We start from the raw sequence: 20,689 nt of genomic DNA, 5'->3' as shown, positions 1-20,689 counted from the left end.
AGCTGGATGAGGTGAACAGAGGAAAGAATGAGTAGATTATTTGGTGGTGTAAGGTTGGTGTAATGGTATCTGTAAAAATACTTCACTGATAAAGTGATCAGATGCTGGTATTTTATAAAGAGTAAAAAATAAACTTGACAGAAAGTAGTCTAGATGTGTGTAATGTAATGTTTAACATTTTCCAAAGTATTCTAAGTGGGGGCATCAGATTTACAGAAATGGTAAAGTGTTAGCATAGTGTGAACAGTTATGTAGATGTAATAAAGTAATTCATTTTCTTTCTAACACTGTTCATTCTGAACAAGTCTAAAACAAGTCATGAGATTTGATGCATAATGTAATAAGCAGTAACGTCATTCAAAAACTGCGCGCATACCCTATTCATTTAGCCACACCCTTGGAGCTATGATGCCAACCAATAAGATCCTTTCTCTTTAGTGTAAACGGAAGTGAACTGACCAAGAACAATTTCCACGTTAGCGTTATTGTTGTAATTTAGACGTTTATTAACACCATGGAACTCAAAATATGACTAATTTAACTGCATTACATCATATACTTACACCAGGCAGCGTTTAATTCGCGTTGAAGACAGGACTTAGATGTTATCAAGATAACGCTAGCTAGCTGCTAACAATGGCTAACTGCATGGTTTTTCACACTCAAATAGCCTCCATCATGGAGGTACTAGCGAATGCAGCCGTGGCAGACATCTGTAAACTCGTAGACGACGACTATGCAGTGTTTCGTTTGGAAATAACTCAAAGCCAGAAAGAAAACAGGGCATTGCGGAGGAAACTACAACTACTGGAACTGAAGATGACACGGGAGCGCGCAGAGAGGACAATTAGAGAGCGCGTCCTCGCCAGTCGTCCCAGTAGTGTCAAGATTCTCGACCAATACAAAGGAATGGCAAGAGGTACATTTTGCAAAAGGCCGAAGCTGTGATACCTGTCGCCCTGATCCCCTCTGTGTGATTAGATGTGTCAACCACATATACGGTTAACCAGAATTGGGTCTAGGTCAGATGGATAGTAGGCAGTACTACCCCTGATTACTTAGCACAAAGACACTTAATGTACTGCTTTCCTATTATTTACTCATTGAAAGCATGTGATGCATGGAACATAATTATAATAATCAAATCTATGAATTGTATATCAAGAGGTTGTGGAGTGTTATCTAACACTCTTGCCAATTCTAGTGTAAAATATAGTGTTGAGTATTGACAGTAGATAACCTAACCACCTCTTTTTCCCAAATCACTTTCTCATGTGAAGGACATCTCATTGGAGACCACAGGAGCTTTGTGAAGCCAGCGGGACACAATACATGGAGAGGTGACCAACAAATCACTGTTGATGAGGGGAATGGAACCTCAACCCAGCATGTTATCGTGATAGAGGTTAGTGTAATAGTGTTACATAAAAATATACAGTTACTTTAAATCAAATGTGGCCCGTTCATTTCAGAAAGGCTCCCCCTCAGCTATTCAGTGGCTTACATGTACATCTGCCATAGGGGAGCTTGTAAGACTTCTTTACGACATAGGGGAGACAACGACATTGTTATCCAATACAATTGATCTACCGGTAATAATCTGGGGGGTTGTTACGGTGACCAAATTACCACCACACCGGCAGTCTTGAGTCATGACCACAGCCAAAATCCACAACACCGTTTAGTCACAGAAACTAGGCCTCTCCTAGCTCTGATGCTGCTGATGGTAATTAGTAGCTTACCAAACTTGCTAACTGTCTGGTACACAGCACTATTGTCCCTCTAACATCAATGCATATGTAATCGAAATTCAAATCAAACACTTCATGAGAGCTCACGTTGCGTAAAATTTCTAATGGCTATGCAATTGCTTGAGAAAATAGAGATTTGATGGGCTCTATTAATAAGAGGAGGAACCCATCAGCTTTCTATAGGCTAGGCCTACTATATTTGTTTCTCAACTTTCCTAATATTAAGCACATTGCTTCGCTTTACAACAGGAGTATAGCCTACCTGGCTGAGATGAAAATTAACCACAGAAAAAAGTCCTCCATTCTCTGTTTAAGTGCATAGAAGACATATTTTTTCCCCCTGCCCCTGTTCCCAAGACAGGTGCATGATAAATGGTCCAGTATAAGTCAAAACTAATTTCACACATACAGTGCTTTCGGAAAGTATTCAGACCCCTTCACTTTTTCCACATTGTTACGTTACAGCCTTATCCTAAAATGGATTCAATATTTTTTTTCACACATCAATCTACACACAGTATCCCATAGTGACAACCCGAAGATATGTTTAGACATTTTTGCACATTTGATAAAAAATACAAAACAGAACTTATTTGCACAAGTATTTAGACCCTTTGCTATGAGACTCAAAAAATTGAGCTCAGGTTCATCCTGTTTCCATTGATCATCCTTTAGATTTTTCTACAACTTGGAGTCCACCTGTGGTAAATTCAATTGATTGGACATGATTTGGAAAGGCACTTGCCTGTCTATATAAGGTTCCACAGTTGACAGAGCATGTCAGAGCAAAAACCATGCCACAAGAGCTCAGAGACAGGATTGTGTCGAGGCACAGATCTGGGGAAAGGTACCAAAAAAGTTTGAAGGTCGCCAAGAACACAGTGGCCTCTATCATTCTTAAATGGAAGAAGTTTGGAACCACCAAGACTCTTCCTAGAGCTGGCTGCCTGGCCAGACTGAGCAACCGGGGTAGATGGGCCTTGGTCAAGGTGGTGACCAAGAACTCTAGTCACTCTGACAGAGCTCCAGAGTTCCTCTGTGGAGATGGGAGAACCTTCCAGAGAGACGACCATCTTTGCAGCACTCCACCAATCAGGCCTTTATGGAAGAGTGGCCAGACGGAAGCCACTCCTTAGTAAAAGGCACATGATAGCCCGCTTGGAGTTTGCCAAAAGGCACCTAAAGGGCTCTCAGACCATGAGAAACAAGATTCTCTCATCCGATGAAACCAAGATTGAACTCTTTGCCCTGAATGCCAAGTGTGACGTCTGGAGGAAACCAAGCACTGCTCATCACCTGGGCAATACCATCCCTAAGGTGAAGCATGGTGGCAGCATCATGCCACCGGGATGTTTTTCAGCAGCAGGGACTAGGAGACTAGTCAGGATAGAGGGAAAGATGAATGGAGCAAAGTACACAGAGATCCCTGATTAAAAACCTGCTCCAGAGTGCTCAGAGCCTCAGGCTCTGAAGGTTCGCCTTTCAACTGGACAACGACCCGAAGCATACAACCAAGACAACGTAGGAGTGGCTTCGGGCCAGGTTTTTGAATGTCCTTGAGTGGCCCAGCTAGAGCCCGGACTTGAACCCAATCGAACATCTCTGGAGAGACCTGAAAAAGTGAAGGGGTCTGAATACTTTCCAAATGCACTGTATATCATTTAGTATGTGAAAGACATGATTAAATTAAGAATAGTGTGATTGATGACAATATTAGCCCATCACTTGTAATATTATGGATGATCACTTGTGAATGATGCCCAGCTTGTGCAGTAAGGCAAGAAACAGAGTATGCCTTTTTTTTGCGCAACTTTTTCAAATCAGTCACACACCTCATGTAGCCTAGCCCATATACCTATATGTTGATAAGGTTTGTAATCACAACTAAAGTGGCTAAATAACTTCTTAAAATTAAGCACATTCACATTCTTCTTTACAACCGGTATAGGGCCTAACTGGCATACATAGGTGGTGCATGAGTTTCTAGTTTGGAGAAGATAATTTTGCTTGTAAAAAAATGCATAAATTGCATTTTCACTCATGTTTGAGAATGGTGCTTTCCCACTAATTGATTGCATTTTGGAACATCTGCGCTCATTAGCCTACTGCCGTTTGCACGTTGTTGTGCTTAAAATGTGACAAAATAGCCTAATAGTTTATCAACATTTTAAGCTAAACGTTCTGATCGGTTGGTATCAGCCTCATTGCTTTTAAAATGTTTTTTTGGTGCGAGTGGTTGTATTAATTTGGGATCAATCGCATCCCACAACTGTCCCCAGAGTATGTTTGGAATATTTATTTCTCACACAGAAGGAAAAGTTGACCAATAGAATAGGTCAACTTTTGTACAATGGGGGATAGTAGATTGACATAGGCTAGTGATTTTGCTGTCCGTTAGGTCTACTCATCTTGTTGGCTGACAGTTCTAACATCTTCAATATATGCCTCTGAATTCGATAAGAAGGACGCACACAGTTGCATCTGTCTCCACTTGTTACTTATTGTGGAGCTGAGATGTCTGTGAGAAGGACCCAATCAGATGACAGGCATTGGCTAATAAGAATTTTGATTTGAGAGATCCATGTGAGTCAGAGTTTCTTCAGAGCACGGCGTTTGGCAGCCGGGTGAAGGGAATTATGATTATTATATTATAAACAGACACTGTGGCTGCAAAGGCGTGGATTCTTTTAGGGGACGTTACGGCCACACAAGGGGGATGCCGACGGGAAATTAGAGGCATTATCAAGTGCTTGTCAAATTGTGAATGAGAGACTGATGAAGTGTGTGCAGCCTGCGCAAGAAACAGAGCAGAGCTCATGCCTTTCATGCAACTCTTCAATTCATCATTAGTTGCGTCATGCAGCCTCATGTTTTAAAAATCTAAACATATAGCACAATGTTTATCACAACTAAAGATGCATAAATAACTCTAAAATTAAGCATATAGGAGGACCTGTTTCTTTCTTAACCGCTCAACACAGAATAGCTGCATGTGCGCACTCCCTCTGAAATGATCCTATTTTATTCAGCTATGTTCAATTGTATTCTTCATACTATAAAATAATGCCAAGGAATTCTAAGTAAATCTTGTTTGATAAATGTACTGGTGTAGCCAGATCAGGACCTAACATAAGGACAGCTCAGAGTATGCTATTCTATTCTTCTGAAATAGACTACACTTTCTTCATATCATGTTTCTTTAGGCCTGTCTAAAATAAATTATAGATTTATTGTGGTGTAGGCTATATTATATGGATTTATTAGGTCTGCATCAGTGGCTTATAGGTGATGCGTGGAAGCCAGGAGATGCTTAATGTGTTTGTTGATTAACAGCCAATTACCGTGAGACTGGCAGTTACTTGCTTGACAATCACCGGCCCTAACCTCCTCTCTTGTTGTGTCAGGCTGGAGGTCCTGAAGTCAAGCACGAGCGGACTGAAGAAGAGGAGGACCCACGGCACAGCAGAGACATCCAGACTGGAGTGCTTGAAGCGCCCCTTGTAGCCACGGAGGACCCTACCACTGCCACAGCGCAGCCCAGGACCCAATGCAGCATCACGGAGGTCAGTGGAACGCCGAACGCCGTCCTCAAGTCAGAGACCGACACCAAGACTTTAACTGTAACACACAGGCTCTTACACACAGGATCTGATCATAGATCAGACCCAGAGAGACTGGTGGTGGGGCCACTGGACTGTCCTCCTGCTCCTGGCTCAGAGTATTTACCAGTATTTCACCAGAGCCAGAGAACGGTTCATTCCCGTGGAGATGGTGATGCATCATACCCTGACGTTGATGATCCGTCTTGCTCTTATGCTACAGAGATGGAACCTGGCAACATGCCCTTGGGTTTAGAGACACAGACTGATCTGTCTAAAGGGGACTGGAACCAGTACAGTAGTAGTGTATACTCTGAAGGGTGCCTAGATAAGAAAGGGGAGGGTCTGGTCACAGATGAAGTGACTGTGAAAGTGGAGGGCGACGTTCCTCAAACATGGAATGCCGATAGTCACCTTGGAGACAGACACTCACAGGGTAGAGATTTCTTAGATTACAGAGAAAGCTTAGAGACAACTCAAAATGTCGCAACTAACTCCCTTTTGCACACGTTCAGGGATTGTGACCCAGTGTCCACATCGATGGGGCATTCTGATTCGTATGGCCAAATCCTTTTCGATCAGGTATTGAACTCAAACGACAGGGCTAGAGCCCAGGCTCAGGGAGGGGGAGCCACATCAGGCAATGTTAAAGAGAAACGGTTCCTCTGCATGTTCTGTAACAAAGGCTTCAGCTGCCCCCAGACGGTGGAGGTGCACCAGAGGATCCACACAGGGGAGAAACCCTACAGCTGTACCCAGTGTCACATGCGCTTTGCCCAGTCTGGCAGCCTAAAGAGGCACCAGAGGGTCCACACAGGTGAGAAACCCTACAGCTGCCCCCAGTGTGAGAAGAAGTTCTCCCACCAGCACCATCTGAAGACGCACCTCAAGGTCCACACTGGAGAAAGGCCGTTCGCCTGTACGCTCTGTGGGAAAAGGTTCTCAGAGAGGAGCTACCTCAAGATACACCAGCAGAAAAACCATTCCATTCTATAGCTTCTGATATTTAGATCAAACTCTGCATTAGAGACAAATATACATTTAACGGTTGTCAGCAGAATAGAACCACAGATCCATTTGGAATAATAAGAGTAACAGATTTCAGTGTTGAATATTCCTGGGTAGAATATTGCATCCAGACATTGTGTGATATATAAGGCTAAAAAGTCTGTTACATATTGTATTTGTACTGTTTAGGCTATATGATGTTCACAAATGCCTATTTCATTACTTTCATTTAACTACTTTATTTTTTTTCCATTTTTAATGAGTTAATAAATGCAGTTCATGCTTTTTTTGTTGACATGTGTATTTGTGGTTATCATAATGTGTATTTAACTTATTTGTTTCATAAACACAAAATGGGACTTTTCTTTGTAAGACTTTCATTAAGACTCTTTAGTATACAGCAAACCTGATCTCACCCTATTCTGCATACACCTGACAGCACTTTATAACCAACATAGGACTTAAATATACCTACCTGGGTACTTATACCCACACACTAACAAACACCTACTGTACACATCAAATAGTTTATTCCGATTTGTCTGATGACATCATAGCTGACTTCTATTTACCCACAACATCATATTTATGTCCACCATGATGGATTTAACAACAATTAAGTCATTCTGTAACTACACTTGGACTCAAACGCAGTGGAGATGGGTAAACACCATGTTGAAAGTGTTTTTATTTTCTGTGTGTACGTACCTGAGGGAGTGTATGTCTGTGTAATCTATATTACTTGTCTCTTCCAGGAGGAGAAGGGAGACTGATGGCGCTTCCCGTGTTCATTCTGTGGGAAAGCCTTCAGTTTTTGTAAACAGGTGAGATCCACCAGAGGATCCACACGGGGGAGAAACAGTTTGGCTGCCCCTTGTGTGAGAAGAGGTTCTCCCACCAGCACCAGCTGAAGATGCACCTGATGGTCCACACGGGATAAAGGCTGTTCGTCTGTATGCATTGCAGGAAGAGTTTCTCAGAGAGGAGTAACCTCATGATACACCAGCAGAAAATGCACACAGTCCATGTATTCACTATAATGATGTAGTACTAGTTAGTTTGTAGTTAATTCTGTTGGTTTTGGATGTATAGGGAACTGGGTGAGGAGAACAGAGGAAAGAATGAGTATGATGAGGCAGAGTAGATGATATGGTGATGGTGTCTAAAAATGCTTCACTGATGAAGAGTGGCAACTTTGTCCCTTTAGATACTGGTCGAGGGTAACATTTCTAGTGCAAACATAGTGAGACGTTATTCACCTTGACATTATTTTGTGCAATAAAAGTACTGTACTGCAAAGTTGTTAGTGTATGGCCATTTTGTTCAAATTAAATACAAAGTTGACACTGTGCTGACTGACTTGGATATTTTTGTATTGTTACAGGGACTGAGTTTCCCTTATCTCAGTCTAATCAAAACATTATACTTCATTCTTGAATAAACACATATGGACATTTTTTTATATAATTAACTCCAATGGCTCCATATTGTTAGGTACTTGAATCACAGTTTTAGACATAGGCTTGACTGGTTAACATTTTATAACATCATGTCATGCTTCTGTATGTACAGTAAAGAATGTCTTATAACCCTTTATGCTTTTCTGTATAAACTTTGTTTACAGTCTGCTGTCCCTGAAGACCTGCTGATCCAGTGTTACTGGTGGGAGAGAGTGGACCTCTGCTGGTCACAAACCCTGGACCCTGATCAGGAGCCGCCGCTCTTCCTTCCAGAGTCGGGACCAGGACCCAACCGCGAAGGACCGAGACTTCACCACAACACGACAGCTGGACTGAACAACCTCAGTCCTGGTGGTCAACAGAGAGACAGAGGCTCCAATCAGGGATCCAGTCTGCGGCCTAGACCCTTCTCTTCACAGTCTCAGTGCAGGGATGGAGCAGAGCCTGGGGCTGATAGGAACAGGAGGGTCTCTATGATAAACACGACAGTATGCATGATTGAAAGATCAGGTCACCCTGGGCTTCAGCCTTCACAGAGAGTGGTGGGAGACCCCCCCTGGATATAGTCTAGCAGCAAGTCTGTCTTCTCCTTTGGCGTCACATCTAATGCCTGGTGAATGGGTTCATAGAAGAACTGGGCCTGGATGTTGCCTTCCTCGGTTACCCCACCAATACAGACAGGGTCAGGATGGGCATTCACCATTTGAGGCACCTAGCCTACAACAGATTGTGTGCAATCCCAACAACACCCAAACAATGGCTAGAGGTCCAGGAGGAAGCTCAATGACGGAGGTTCTCCTTCCTAAGTAACCTTATCAGACAAAGGAGTGTCCAGTGAGAGAAATCACAGCAGTGTGGCTAGAATTATACACAGGGGATATCTGGGAACTATCTGAAATACAGTTATGAAGTGTCTTGTGGTGGTGGTGGGGGGGGGGTTACTAAGTCCCTCAGTTGAACATCTGGGTATGATCACATTCTCACATGATACAGCAAGAGTTCCCAAACTTTTTGTTGGCCCTCGACCTCACTTTGATACCTGAAAATTCTCAACCCCAACCATGTGGGAAAAAAACATTACTTTTTCAAAAAAATAATTGGGGCTAAAACATTGAGATGGAAGTGCCCAAAGATGACCTCCAATCATCTTTGTGGTACCATTTGGAAGTTGAAATGTCAGTTATTAAAATTTTAGTACATTTATCAGCCAAAACATGACACCCACCCTGTATTCATGAGCATGCTGTGTCTCAACCGATGACAGGCACAACAAACACCTCATTATGCAAAACTGTGTCTAAACTACAACATGTGCAGAAAAAACAGTTTTTAAATAATTAACGACGGTTAATGACAATTGTTATTAAAAACATGTTTTTTTCCATGCTATGCAAAATGGTTCAACCTTGAGCGCCTGTTTTGGCATTTAAGTTTAAAAAAGTAACTTTCTGACCACTTCTACCATGGGCAAATATGTATGGTAAATTTCATACAAATCAAAAAGGGTTTTGGTCAAAAAGTGATTGAAATCAAATGGAACGACCCTTTTTATAGGAGTTTTAATTAAACACATACCCCTCATTAAACTTGTCATTTGAAACAGGCTTGTAAATGCCTGTTTTTAGAGAGACAGTAAACCTAGGCTAGATAAAAGGACAGTTGAATGTTTACCGTACTGAGGTGATGGAGAAAAGTGATTGTATTCTACTCTATTATTGCTAACACACTTCTTTAAACTAGTGCTCGAATCTCGAAAGACTGTTCTTAAATAGGAGATAAGCAGTACCGTATTTCAAAGAACAGCTTGCATACGCTTTTCATTTAGCCACACCCTTTGAGCGACAACATCCTTCCTCGTCGGTATAAACGGAAGTAAACAGTAACTAAGAACAATTTCCACGTTAGCGTTGTTGTTATTTAGACGTTTATTAACACCATGGAACTCAAACTATGACTCATTTAACTGCACAGCATCACATACTTACCCCATGTAGAATTTAATCCGCGTTGGAAACAGGACTTGATTAATAGAGGTTAGCTATCTAGGTAACGCTACCTAGCTGCTAAGTTAGTTAACAATGGCTGCTAACTGTATGGTTTTTCACACTCAAATAGCCTCCATAATGGAGGTTCTAGCGAATGCAGCCGTGGCAGAGGTCTGTAAACTCGTAGACGACGACTATGCAGTGTTTCGGTTGGAAATAACTCACAGCCAAAAAGAAAACAGTGCATTGCGGAGGAAACTACAGCTACTGGAACTGAAATTGTCACGGGAGCGCGCAGAGAGGACAATGCGAGAGCGCGTCCTCGCCAGTCGTCCCAGAAGTGTCAAGGTCCTCGACCGATACAGAGGAATGGCAAGAGGTACATTTAGCAGAAGGCCAAGGATGCGAGGCATGTCATTGGTTCTCCTCTGCGCATGTGTAATTTTAGATATGTTAACCACATATGGTTAACCAGAATTGAGTCTTGGTCAGTTTTTGGATAGTTAGTATGCAATAGTTCATCTGATTACTTGGCTATCTTGGGCAAAGACACAATGTAATTTAACCAGATTCTTTATTCACTGCATTTCCTTTTATTTACACAATGAAAACAATGTGATACATGTAACATAATACATTGATCAATAAATGGTATCAATAAGTTATGAGATGTTATCGTACATTCTTCAAATCAAATTTTATTTGTCACATACACATGGTTAGCAGATGTTAATGCGAGTGTAGCGAAATGCTTGTGCTTCTAGTTCTGACAATGCAGTAATAACCAACGAGTAATCTAACCTAACAATTCCAGAACTACTACCTTATACACACAAGTCTAAAGGGATAAAGAATATGTACATAAAGGTATATGAATGAGTGATGGTACAGAACGGCATAGGCAAGAAGCAGTACATGGTATCGAGTACAGTATATACATATGAGATGAGTAATGTAGGGTGTGTAAACATTATATTAAGTGGCAATTCTAAACGGTGGCAATAGTGTACAATAGCTTTGAGCATTGACAGTACCTAACTTAACCACCTCTTTTCCCCCAATCACACTCAGGTGAAGGAGATCTCACTGGAGGCCACAGGAGCTTTGTGAAGCCAGCTGGACAAAATACATGGAGAGTTGACCAAACAATCACTGTTGATGAGGGGATTCGAACCTCAACCCAGCACGTTATTGTGATAGAGGTTAGTGTAATAGTGTTACATTAAAATTACAGTATATCAAATGTGATCAGTTTATATCAGAAAGGCTCCCATCAGCTATTCACTTGCTTACATGTACATCCAAATTTATCTGCCATAGGGGAGCTTGTGAGACTTCCCTATGACATTGTTATCCAATTGAACAGGATACTAGTAACAACCTCCTCTCTTCTTGTGTCAGGATACAGAGGCTGCAGGTCCTGGGGTCAAGCTTGAGAGGTCTGAAGGAGAGGAGGACCCACAGCACAGCATAGACATCCAGACTGCAGCAGCTGGAGCTTCCCCTGAAGCCATGGAGGACCTCGCCGCCGCGCCCCAGCCCAGGACCCAACGCAGCATCACGGAGGTCAGTGGAACGCCAAACGCCGTTCTCAAGTCAGAGACAGACACTGAGACTTTAATTGTAACACACAGCCTCTTAAACACAGGATCTGATCACAGATCAGACCCAGAGAGACTGTGGCTGGGGAAACTGGGCTGTCCACATGCTCCTGGCTCAGAGTATTTACCGGTATTTCACCAGAGCCAGAGGATGGTTCATTCCCGTGGTGATGGTAACGCGTTACACTCTGGCGGTGATGATCCATCTTGTTCTTACACTACAGAGATGGACCCTGGCAACATGCCCGTGGGTTTAGAGACACAGACTGATCTGTCCAGAGGGGACTGGAACCAGTACAGTAGTAGTGTATACTCTGAAGGGTGCCTAGATAAGAAAGGGGAGGGTCTGGTCGTAGATGAGGTGACTGTGAAAGTGGAGGGTGATGCTCCTCTGACACTGAATGCAGATGAGACTCACTTAGGAGAAGGACACTCGCAGGACAACGCCAGTGACTTCTTAGACTACAGGGAAAGCTTAGAGACAAATCTAAATGTCCCAACCCACTCACCTTTACACACGCTCATGGATCGCGAGTCAGTGTCCACGTCGATGGGGCCTTCCGATTCACACGGCCGCGTCCTTTTCAATCAGGTATTGAACTCAAACGACAGGGCTAGAGCCCAGGCTGAGGGAGGGGGAGCCACATCAGGCAATAGTAAAGAGAAACGGTTCCTCTGCATGTTCTGTAACAAAGGCTTCAGCTGCCTCCAGAAGGTGGAGATCCACCAGAGGGTCCACACGGGGGTGAAACCCTTCAGCTGTACCCAGTGTCACATGCGCTTCACCCAGGCTGGCACCCTGAAGAGGCACCAGAGGGTCCACACAGGGGTGAAACCCTTCAGCTGTACCCAGTGTCACATGTGCTTCGCTCAGGCTGGTGACCTGAAGAGGCATCAGAGGGTCCACACAGGAGAAAGGCCATTTGCCTGTATGCACTGCGGGAAGAGGTTCTCAGAGAGGAGATACCTCAGGATACACCAGCAGAAAAAACATTCCACTCTATAACATAAAGTCACCATTCCACTCGATAGCTTCTGAGATTTAGATTAAACCCTGCATTAAAAGTAGACTCAACGAGATGACATAAATGCACAAAGTAAACCGCCGGAGTGGGTCAATTTCTACAACAACTAAGAGCGTTGTAGTGCAAGGCCCAGACATTGTGGGATACAGCGCCTTCAGAAAGTATTCACACCCTTTGACTTTGTCCACATTTTGTTGAATTTTAAAATGGATTAAATTTAGATTTTGTGTCACTGGCCTACTACACACAATACATCATAATGTCAAAGTGGAATTGTTGTTTTTTTCAATAATGAATAAAAAAATGAAAAGCTCAAAGTTCTTTTATGACAAGCCTAAATAAGTTCAGGAGTGAAAATCTGCTTAACAAATCACATAAGTTACACAGAGTCACTCGGTGTGCAATTATAGTGGTTAACATGATCTTTTAACCAGTACCTCATCGCTGTACCCCAGATTCAACCACTACCTCATCGTTGTAAAGAACAGATTCAAGTGTTGTTGTTGGAATAATTATATACACAAATGTACAGTGTAAATGTTTGAGGTCCTGCATTCAGGAGTGGGATTACTGTATGTTTATGGTAGAGTTGCCAGACAGAATCCACTTCAGAAGCCACTTCAGTAAAAGGCACATGACAGCCCGCTTGGAGTTTGCCAAAAGGCACCTACAGGACTCTCCAACCATCGCAAGATTCTCTGGTCTGATGAAACCAAGATTGAACGCTTTAGCCTGAATGCCAAGCGTCACTTCTGGAGGAAACCTGGCATCATCGTTATGGTGAAGCATGGTGGTGGCAGCATCATGCTGTGGGGATGGTTTTCAGCGGCAGGGACATTGAGACTAATCAGAATTGAGGGGAAAGTACAGAGAGATTCTTGATGAAATCCTGCTCAAGACCTCAGACTGGGACAAAGTTTCACCTTCCAACAGAACAATGACCCTAAGTACACAGGCAAGTCAACGCAGGAGTGGCTTCGGGACAAGTCTCTGAATGTCTTGAGTGGCTCAGCCAGAGTCTGGACTTGAACCCGATCGAACATCTCTGGGGAGACCAGAAAATAGCTGCGCAGCGACGCTCCCCATCCAACTTGATAGAGCTTGAGAGGATCTGCAGAGAAGAATGGGAGAAACTCCCAAAATACAGGTGTGTCAAGCTTGTAGCGTCATACCCAAGAAGACAAGGCTGTAAAAGGTGCTTCAACAAAGTACCGAGTACCGGTACAAAGTACCGAGTTTGAATACTTATGTAATTGTGATTATTCAGCTTTTTAATACACTTGAAAAATGTCTTTACCTGCTTTGTCATTATGTGGTATTGTGTGTAGATTGAGGGGAGAAAACAATTGAATCCATTTTAGAATAAGGCTGTAACGTAATAAAATGAGGAAAAAGTCAAGTGGTCTGAATACTTTCCAAATATACTGTGTGTGTGTTTATACATACATACATACATACATACATACATACATACATACATACATACATACATACATACATACATACATACAAAAAAACAGGCATTGAATATCCCTTTGAGCATGGTGAAGTTATTAATTACACTTTGGATGGTGTTTCAATATACCCAGTCACCGCATCCTTCCTAACTCAGTTGCCGGAGACGAAGGAAACCCCGCTCAGGAATTTCACCATGACTCCAATGGTAACTTTAAAACAGTTACAGAGTTTAATGGCTGTGATAGGAGAAAACCAAGGATGGATCAGCACCATTGTAATTACTCCACAATACTAACCTAAATGACAGTGAAAGAAGGAAGCTTGTACAGAATACAAATATTTCAAAACATGCATCCTGTTTGCAATAAGGCACTTAAGTAAAACTGCAAAAAATGTTGCAAAGAAATGAACTTTTTGTCCTGAATACAAACTGTTGTGTTTGGGGCAAATCCAAAAATACATCACTGAGTGGCACTCTTCACCCCCCCCCACACACACACACTCCTTTTGCCCTCAGAACAGCCTCAATTTGTCGGCGCGTGGACTCTACAAGTCGGTGAAAGTCCTTTTGAATAGTGGACCATTCTTGATGCACACAGGAAACTGTTGAGCGTGAAAAACCCAGCAGCGTTGCAGTTCTTGGCATAAACCAGTGCACCTACTACCATCCCCTGTTCAAAGGCACTAAAATATTTTCTCTTGCCCATTAACCCTCTGAATGGCACACATACACAATCCCTGTCTCAATTGTCTCAAGACTTAAAAATCCTCCTTTATTGACACAGATTTGAAGTGGTTTCATCAAGTGGCATCAATAAGGGATCAAAACGTTCACCTGATCAGTCTGTTATGGAAAGAGCAGGTGTTCTTAATGTTTTGTATACTCAGTGTACAGTATAAGCCTAAAGTTTGTTACATGTTGTGTTGGTACTGTGTAGCCTATATGATGTTCACAAATGCCTGTTTCATTACTTCCATTCAACTACTTAATTGTTTTCCCATGACACCTTTAATGAGACAATGAATGCAGTTCATCAAGTTCATGCAGATTTATATTTTAGACTTGTATGTGTGGTTTTCATATAGTGCATTTAAAACTTGTTTGTGTTTCATAAATACAAAATGGGACTTTTCATTCCAAGACTTTCTTTGAGACTCTCTTTAGTATACATCACATCTGATCTGACCCTATTTTGCATACACTGATAGGGCTTTATAACCAATTTACACTTAATAAATATATCTACACATACCCACACACTAACAAACACCTACTGTACACGTCAAAATAGTTTAGTCAGGTTTGTCAGATGTTTACTTATCATTGCAGACTCATTTTTTACCCACAACATATTTATGTCCACCATGATGGGTTTAACATCCATATGGCTATTTTTCTGTATATCTAATAGGACCGGGACTATACCAGTATCGCGATATTCATTAGTGTCGTGGCAAGGAAACAAAACACAAAGCGGATTTAACTTTTTTAGGAAAACAGCCCTAATGTTGAAAACAAATATCATTGTGTTTTCATCCAGACTCACATTTATTTATTTTCCATAACACACAATATGTTACATACAGCAGGTTTTTAAAGGACCAAAGAGTTGTCTGCTTTGTGTTTTAAAAAATTACATGAAAAAAAATATTGCGGTACTGGTATCATTCTTGCTCTAATATCTAAGCATACCTCTTGAGTCTTCTGAATCCTCCTGACTGTGCCACCTGTACGAGTCATAATACCCACAAAAGCTAGCAGTCAAACAAGGAAATGGCTCCAATCGTTTTCCACCCAAAGGGGATTTTAGAAACACTAAAAGGGGATGTATTTTGTATAAGCCTACCCTGGTGTGACGCTTTGATAACTGTGTAAATCTCTCTAGGACATGATGACTTTCATAAATTAAATTCACCTGTAGTTACCCCCCCACAAAAATGAAATGGTAATTAGCTTGCTAACGTGGCTATCATAAAGAACTACAAATGCCAAGATGATCTGGACGGGACTACCAAATCGAGGAAAGGGTAAGATTCTCAGCATTAATGTTAGCTACGTTTAGGAATGAATACATTGGCTACATTTCTTTAAATGGACAATTATGAACTGTCTTGGTTAAGTAAATTGACACAATACCTGTTGGCAAAGGTGTCCGCTAGAGATAACGTGCAGGAGTTTGCAGGGATTTGTGGTCCTGCATGATGTCTACTTTGATGCTAATTAGCATTTTCAAATCTGAGAGTAAATAGTGCAGAATATATTGATTGATAACTCACCTTGTCCGAGAGACGTTTACATGGTTATCAAAACGTCACGCCAGGATAAGTCTACACGAAACACAGCCCTCATTTTAAGTGTTTCTAAAATCACCTATGGTGGAAAAATTATTGGAAGCATTTCACAGTTTGACCGCTAGGTTTTCAACATTTTTTTTTGTAATTGGCTGATACTCATATTGAGCTGGAGAAACTATTTAAATGTAAATAGTTGCTTATGTTTGCAAGTATGGCCAAGCAATGTTAAAAGTGTGTTTATCTTTGTCTGTGCACGTACCTGAGGGAGTGTATGTCTGTATAATCAGTATCACCTTTCTCATCCAGGAGGAGAGTCCAGAGGTGCTGCTGGTGAAGGAGGATGCTTGTGAGGAGAGTCTGGGGAACCCTGAGGGGAACATGGTCATGGAGGACAACCAAACAACACCTCCTCCTGAACCCACAGAGGAACCAGCTGAGCAGCACAGGACCCCACACAGTCTCACTGAGGTGAGCCCACTATGAATTCATGTGTTAGTGGTATTAGATCAGGGCCTGTATTCACAAAATGTGTCAGAGTAGGACTGCTGATCTAGGATCAGTTTTGTCTTTTCGATCATACTGAATAAGACGATGTAGACGGGTGGGGACCTGATCCTCAATCAGCACTTCTACTCTGTGACGCTTTGTGGATATGGCCCAGGTTGTGATTAAAGTGTAGGACCATGCCTTTGCATTATCAAACCATTAAAGAGTGTCTAGTAATCAAAGGTACTATCACGTTTGCATAGTATCAAATCAACTAACAGTTTTGCATAGTACTCATAGCAATCCCTCATTGCTCAATCATAACATGCTCCATAGCATGGTGCTAATATCATATTTCTTGATCAAACATCCTCTCACTCTGTATCAGGCTTTCTGTTAGCCTGTAATAGCCAGCTTTTGTCCTCTAAAAAAATGTCAAAGCAGATAAATAAAATTGGCATAGCCAATATTCTGGGAGAAGAAGAAAAAATGTAATTGCGAAAAAAATGCTTTCTTGCCTATTAATTTATGGAAACACCAGTCGATGGAATGACATTTGACTGGTCAGTCTATAGGTTAATTTGCATAATTTAGTGGAATTAAATTGGCGTGCGTGTTGCTTCAGACTCATTGCTTTTGAATGTTTTTATTATGTAGCCTAGGCCTACTGGTTGTATGTGTTTTGGATCTTTTGTCCCACAACTGTCTCAGAGTCTGTTTGGAATAGGCTATTTATTTCTCAACAAAGTGACCAATAGAATATGTCGTCTAAACTTTTGTACTTTAGTAGATTGACATAGGCTAGCGATTTTGCTGTTCGTTACTCATCTCGTTGTCTGAGGAAAAGTATATGTGGACAGTTATTCTAACATCTTCAAAGTCTTTGGCTCCCGAGTGGCGCAGCGGTCTAAGGCACTGCATCTCAGTGCTAGAGGCGTCACTACAGACGCCCTGGTTCGACTCCAGGCTGTATCACAACCGGCCATGATTGGGAGTCCCATAGGGCGGCGCACAATTGGCCCAGTGACGTCCGTGTTTGGCCGGTGTAGGCCGTCATTGTAAATAAGAATTTGTTCTTAACTGACTTGCCTAGTAAATAAAGGTTCAATACAAATACATTTTTAAAAAGTGAAGTTCAGAATTCAGTACCACACGTCGTTGCATTGTTGCATCCTCGACATGTTCTGTTAATATGAACTTCCCATATTCTAAATGTGATTTATTTCATTCTGAGCACCATGGTGGGTGGCTCCTTAATTGGGGAGAACGGGCTCGTGGTAATGGATGGAGCGGAATCGGTGGAATGTTAGAAACCATGTGTTTGATGTATTTTATATTTGATTCCATTTGCGCCATTCTGTGGTGGGTGGACGCCCTATTCAGGTTATGCATCTAATGCTTATGGGTCCGGTACATTTCTCAAATGTCCAGCGCCACACTTTCCTAACGGAAACCATGCTCTCTATCTCTTACAGCAAGTAGACATGGAGGATGGGAAGCCTGATCTGCTGCTTGTCAAAGAGGAGACAATAGAATACGGACCAGAGAGCATTGACCTGCTGAGTGGACTAAAGGTGGGGGAGCAAGGTAAGAGAGAAATACATATACCCTACATACAGTAATAGATCTTCAATGGGAATAGTGATGCACCTGGCTATTATTATTTCTTCATTTATAAAATTAAATCAATACTACATATGTTTACATACAAAAACACATTATAATGTATGAACTTGACCAGATAATTGAGTTCTCTGCCATGTTTGTAAAGTCTATTTTCTAACCTCTTTCTACAGGTGGTTGGCTGGAGGATTACAGAGGAGACTGGGCGGCCATCTTGGATACCCAGACAGGTGCAGCCAAGAGCCAGGGGGATGACATCACCGAGCAGGCCAGGACCAGAGGCAACATAGTGGAGGTCAGTGGATGGGACAGCATCCTCAACTCTAGGCTGAGTAACAACACTGTTAACCACAACCAGAAAAAGACAATTGAACACAAAACAACAACCAAATTTAGTGTCCATGACAACAGACTAGCTGAGGCCAGGATGAGACATAGATTTGGTCCGGGGGGACGGGGAGGTGTTCGTATGCAGCTGGAGAGAACAGACACAGACTCGGCTAGTGATGCTCCTTCCTGCTCCTATAGTTGTGATTCAGAGAGACTGATGGCGCCTCAGGTTAACCCCCTAACAGATTCTGCCTTCAGCCTGCCTTCTATAGGATCTATCAACTGGAACATGGACCCTGGGACAACACAGACACTCCCTGGCTTTTGTTCTCCTCACACTCCCCTAATGTTAAACCAGACCTCAGACAATGCCAGTGCCTCAACACTGAGTGGCTACACAAGCCCATTGACAAATGACAGTAGTAGAGATGGAATCAGTAAAGGTGGCAGCGCCAAAGAAAAGCACTTCCCGTGTTCGTTCTGTGGGAAAGTCTTCAGTTTCCCCAAACAGGTGGCAATCCACCAGAGGATGCACACGGGGGAGAAACCGTTCGGCTGCCACCTGTGCCGGGCCAGTTTTTCAGACTCGTCCAACCTGAAGAGGCACCAGAGGGTCCACACAGGGGAGAAACCCTACAGCTGCCCCCAGTGTGAGAAGAGGTTCTCCCACCAGCCCCATCTGAAGAGGCACCTGAAGATCCACACTGGAGAGAAGCCGTTTGCCTGTACTCACTGCGGGAAGAGGTTCTCAGAGAGGGGCTACCTCAGAATACACCAGCAGAAAATGCACACCGCCCATGTATAGAGTGTAGTGACATGTAATGTAGTAGTAATGTAGTACTAGTTAGTTTGTTTGTAGTTAATTCTGTTGATTTTGGATGTATAGTGAACTGGATGAGGTGAACTGAGGAGAAAAGAGTGTGATAAGGCAGAGTAGATGATATGGTGATGGTTGGTGTGATGGTGTCTGTACAAATGCTTCACTGATGAAGTGACAATTTTGTCCTGTTCTTTGTTGTTGGTGTTTATTTATGAGGCAATTATAGAGGCCTAATTGTACTTCATTTTATGTGAATGTTGTGACCATTTTGTTTAAATGAAATACAAAATTGACTCTGTGCTGACTGACTAGGTTATTTGTGTATCATTGCAGGGACTGAGTTTTCCCTATCTCAGTGGAACCAAAACATTATACTTAATTATTGAATCAACACATTTAAATAATAAACTCCAATGGCTCCATATTCTTAGCTACTTGAATCAATACATTTTTTTTAAAAGCCCTTTTTTTAATCAGCAGATGTCACATAGTGCTATACAGAAACCCAGCCTAAATCCAAACAGCAAGCAATGCAGATGTAGAAGCACGGTGGCTAGGAAAAACTCACCTGTTAGAGATGGGCTTGACTGTGGTTAACATTTTATAATATCATATTTCTGTGTGTTAGAATGCTATTTTATTATGATTATTACATATTGGAATTTGGCCTAGGTACCCTCTGTAAGGCCAGATATCACCCTGTAAAGCAGGTCTCAGTAACTGGTATCTGGGCCCCTGAGCCATTAAATCATCAATGGGTGTCCTTAAGCGATTAAGATGTTTCAAATGTATAGTTGATTTAATGATTTAAACAGTGAACAGATAAGGCAAGAATATTTAGGTAATTTCTCCCCACTGGAGGGGGGGGGGGTGGATTTTCTGACAACCTCTTAGAGGAAAGTGTCTGTCTATGTCTATTAGACCTGTAAAATATAGAAGTTGTTCACCTTATATTTTCCATCTAGCATTTCACCAAACTTTGACCAGTTTTCAATTCCTAACATTGGCGCTGCGAGCAGGGTGGGTTTATCACCGGAGGACACGTGACAAAAGAGGTGAGTGCTCTTTCATTTTAATTGAGAATGAGCTGAATTTGATTTAGTCGCACCACCTCACCTGTAAAGTTCATGTTAAACCACATTTGTATCTGTGTGTGACCCCACCAATCTGGCAAAGAACGCTTGTGAATCGGATAACTGTTTGGTGTGGAAAGCATTGGTAAGTGTGACTCCTTCATATACAGTGGGG

The 20,689-nt window shown here is 42.2% G+C and overlaps 2 protein-coding genes across 3 annotated transcripts; both read left to right on the top strand.

The window, feature by feature from the left end:
* The first annotated feature begins 429 nt into the window (after positions 1-429).
* On the top strand, positions 430-6,653 carry LOC124019113 (transcription factor Ken-like). The gene is made up of 3 exons (XM_046334485.1): positions 430-919; positions 1,281-1,405; positions 5,156-6,653. The coding sequence occupies exons 1-3, from the start codon at positions 637-639 to the stop codon at positions 6,344-6,346; spliced, it is 1,599 nt and encodes a 532-aa protein (XP_046190441.1). The 5' UTR covers positions 430-636; the 3' UTR covers positions 6,347-6,653.
* LOC124019112 (zinc finger protein 34-like) lies at positions 5,177-19,739 on the top strand. Of its 2 annotated transcripts, XM_046334483.1 has the most exons (6): positions 9,485-10,182; positions 10,875-11,005; positions 11,205-11,369; positions 16,489-16,650; positions 18,144-18,255; positions 18,465-19,739. In XM_046334483.1, exons 1-6 carry the CDS (start codon positions 9,897-9,899, stop codon positions 19,424-19,426), a joined length of 1,818 nt encoding a protein of 605 aa, XP_046190439.1. In that variant the 5' UTR covers positions 9,485-9,896; the 3' UTR covers positions 19,427-19,739. The 2 variants fall into 2 exon arrangements, with proteins under 2 accessions (XP_046190440.1, XP_046190439.1); XM_046334484.1 differs by lacking the exons at positions 16,489-16,650; positions 18,144-18,255; positions 18,465-19,739 and adding exons at positions 5,177-5,314; positions 7,114-7,182 and having other exon boundaries at positions 7,983-10,182; positions 11,205-13,406.
* Positions 19,740-20,689: the final 950 nt, after the last annotated feature.

Source organism: Oncorhynchus gorbuscha, unplaced genomic scaffold (genome assembly GCF_021184085.1).
Source record: "Oncorhynchus gorbuscha isolate QuinsamMale2020 ecotype Even-year unplaced genomic scaffold, OgorEven_v1.0 Un_scaffold_7:::fragment_4:::debris, whole genome shotgun sequence".
NCBI lineage: Eukaryota > Metazoa > Chordata > Actinopteri > Salmoniformes > Salmonidae > Oncorhynchus > Oncorhynchus gorbuscha.
The sequence above is the reverse complement of the archived record's forward strand: the minus strand, read 5'-3'. Positions and strand labels throughout refer to the sequence as shown.

What these genes read in the sequence shown, in the direction of transcription:
- LOC124019113 (XM_046334485.1), top strand. Translation starts at nt 637, where the DNA reads ATGGCTAACTGCATGGTTTTTCACACTCAAATAGCCTCCATCATGGAG. An exon ending in ATACAAAGGAATGGCAAGAG is followed by an intron (nt 920 to 1,280) that starts GTACATTTTGCA and finishes TCTCATGTGAAG; the next exon opens with GACATCTCATTGGAGACCAC. An exon ending in AGCATGTTATCGTGATAGAG is followed by an intron (nt 1,406 to 5,155) that starts GTTAGTGTAATA and finishes TTGTTGTGTCAG; the next exon opens with GCTGGAGGTCCTGAAGTCAA.
- LOC124019112 (XM_046334483.1), top strand. Translation starts at nt 9,897, where the DNA reads ATGGCTGCTAACTGTATGGTTTTTCACACTCAAATAGCCTCCATAATG. An exon ending in ATACAGAGGAATGGCAAGAG is followed by an intron (nt 10,183 to 10,874) that starts GTACATTTAGCA and finishes AATCACACTCAG; the next exon opens with GTGAAGGAGATCTCACTGGA. An exon ending in CCCCACACAGTCTCACTGAG is followed by an intron (nt 16,651 to 18,143) that starts GTGAGCCCACTA and finishes TATCTCTTACAG; the next exon opens with CAAGTAGACATGGAGGATGG.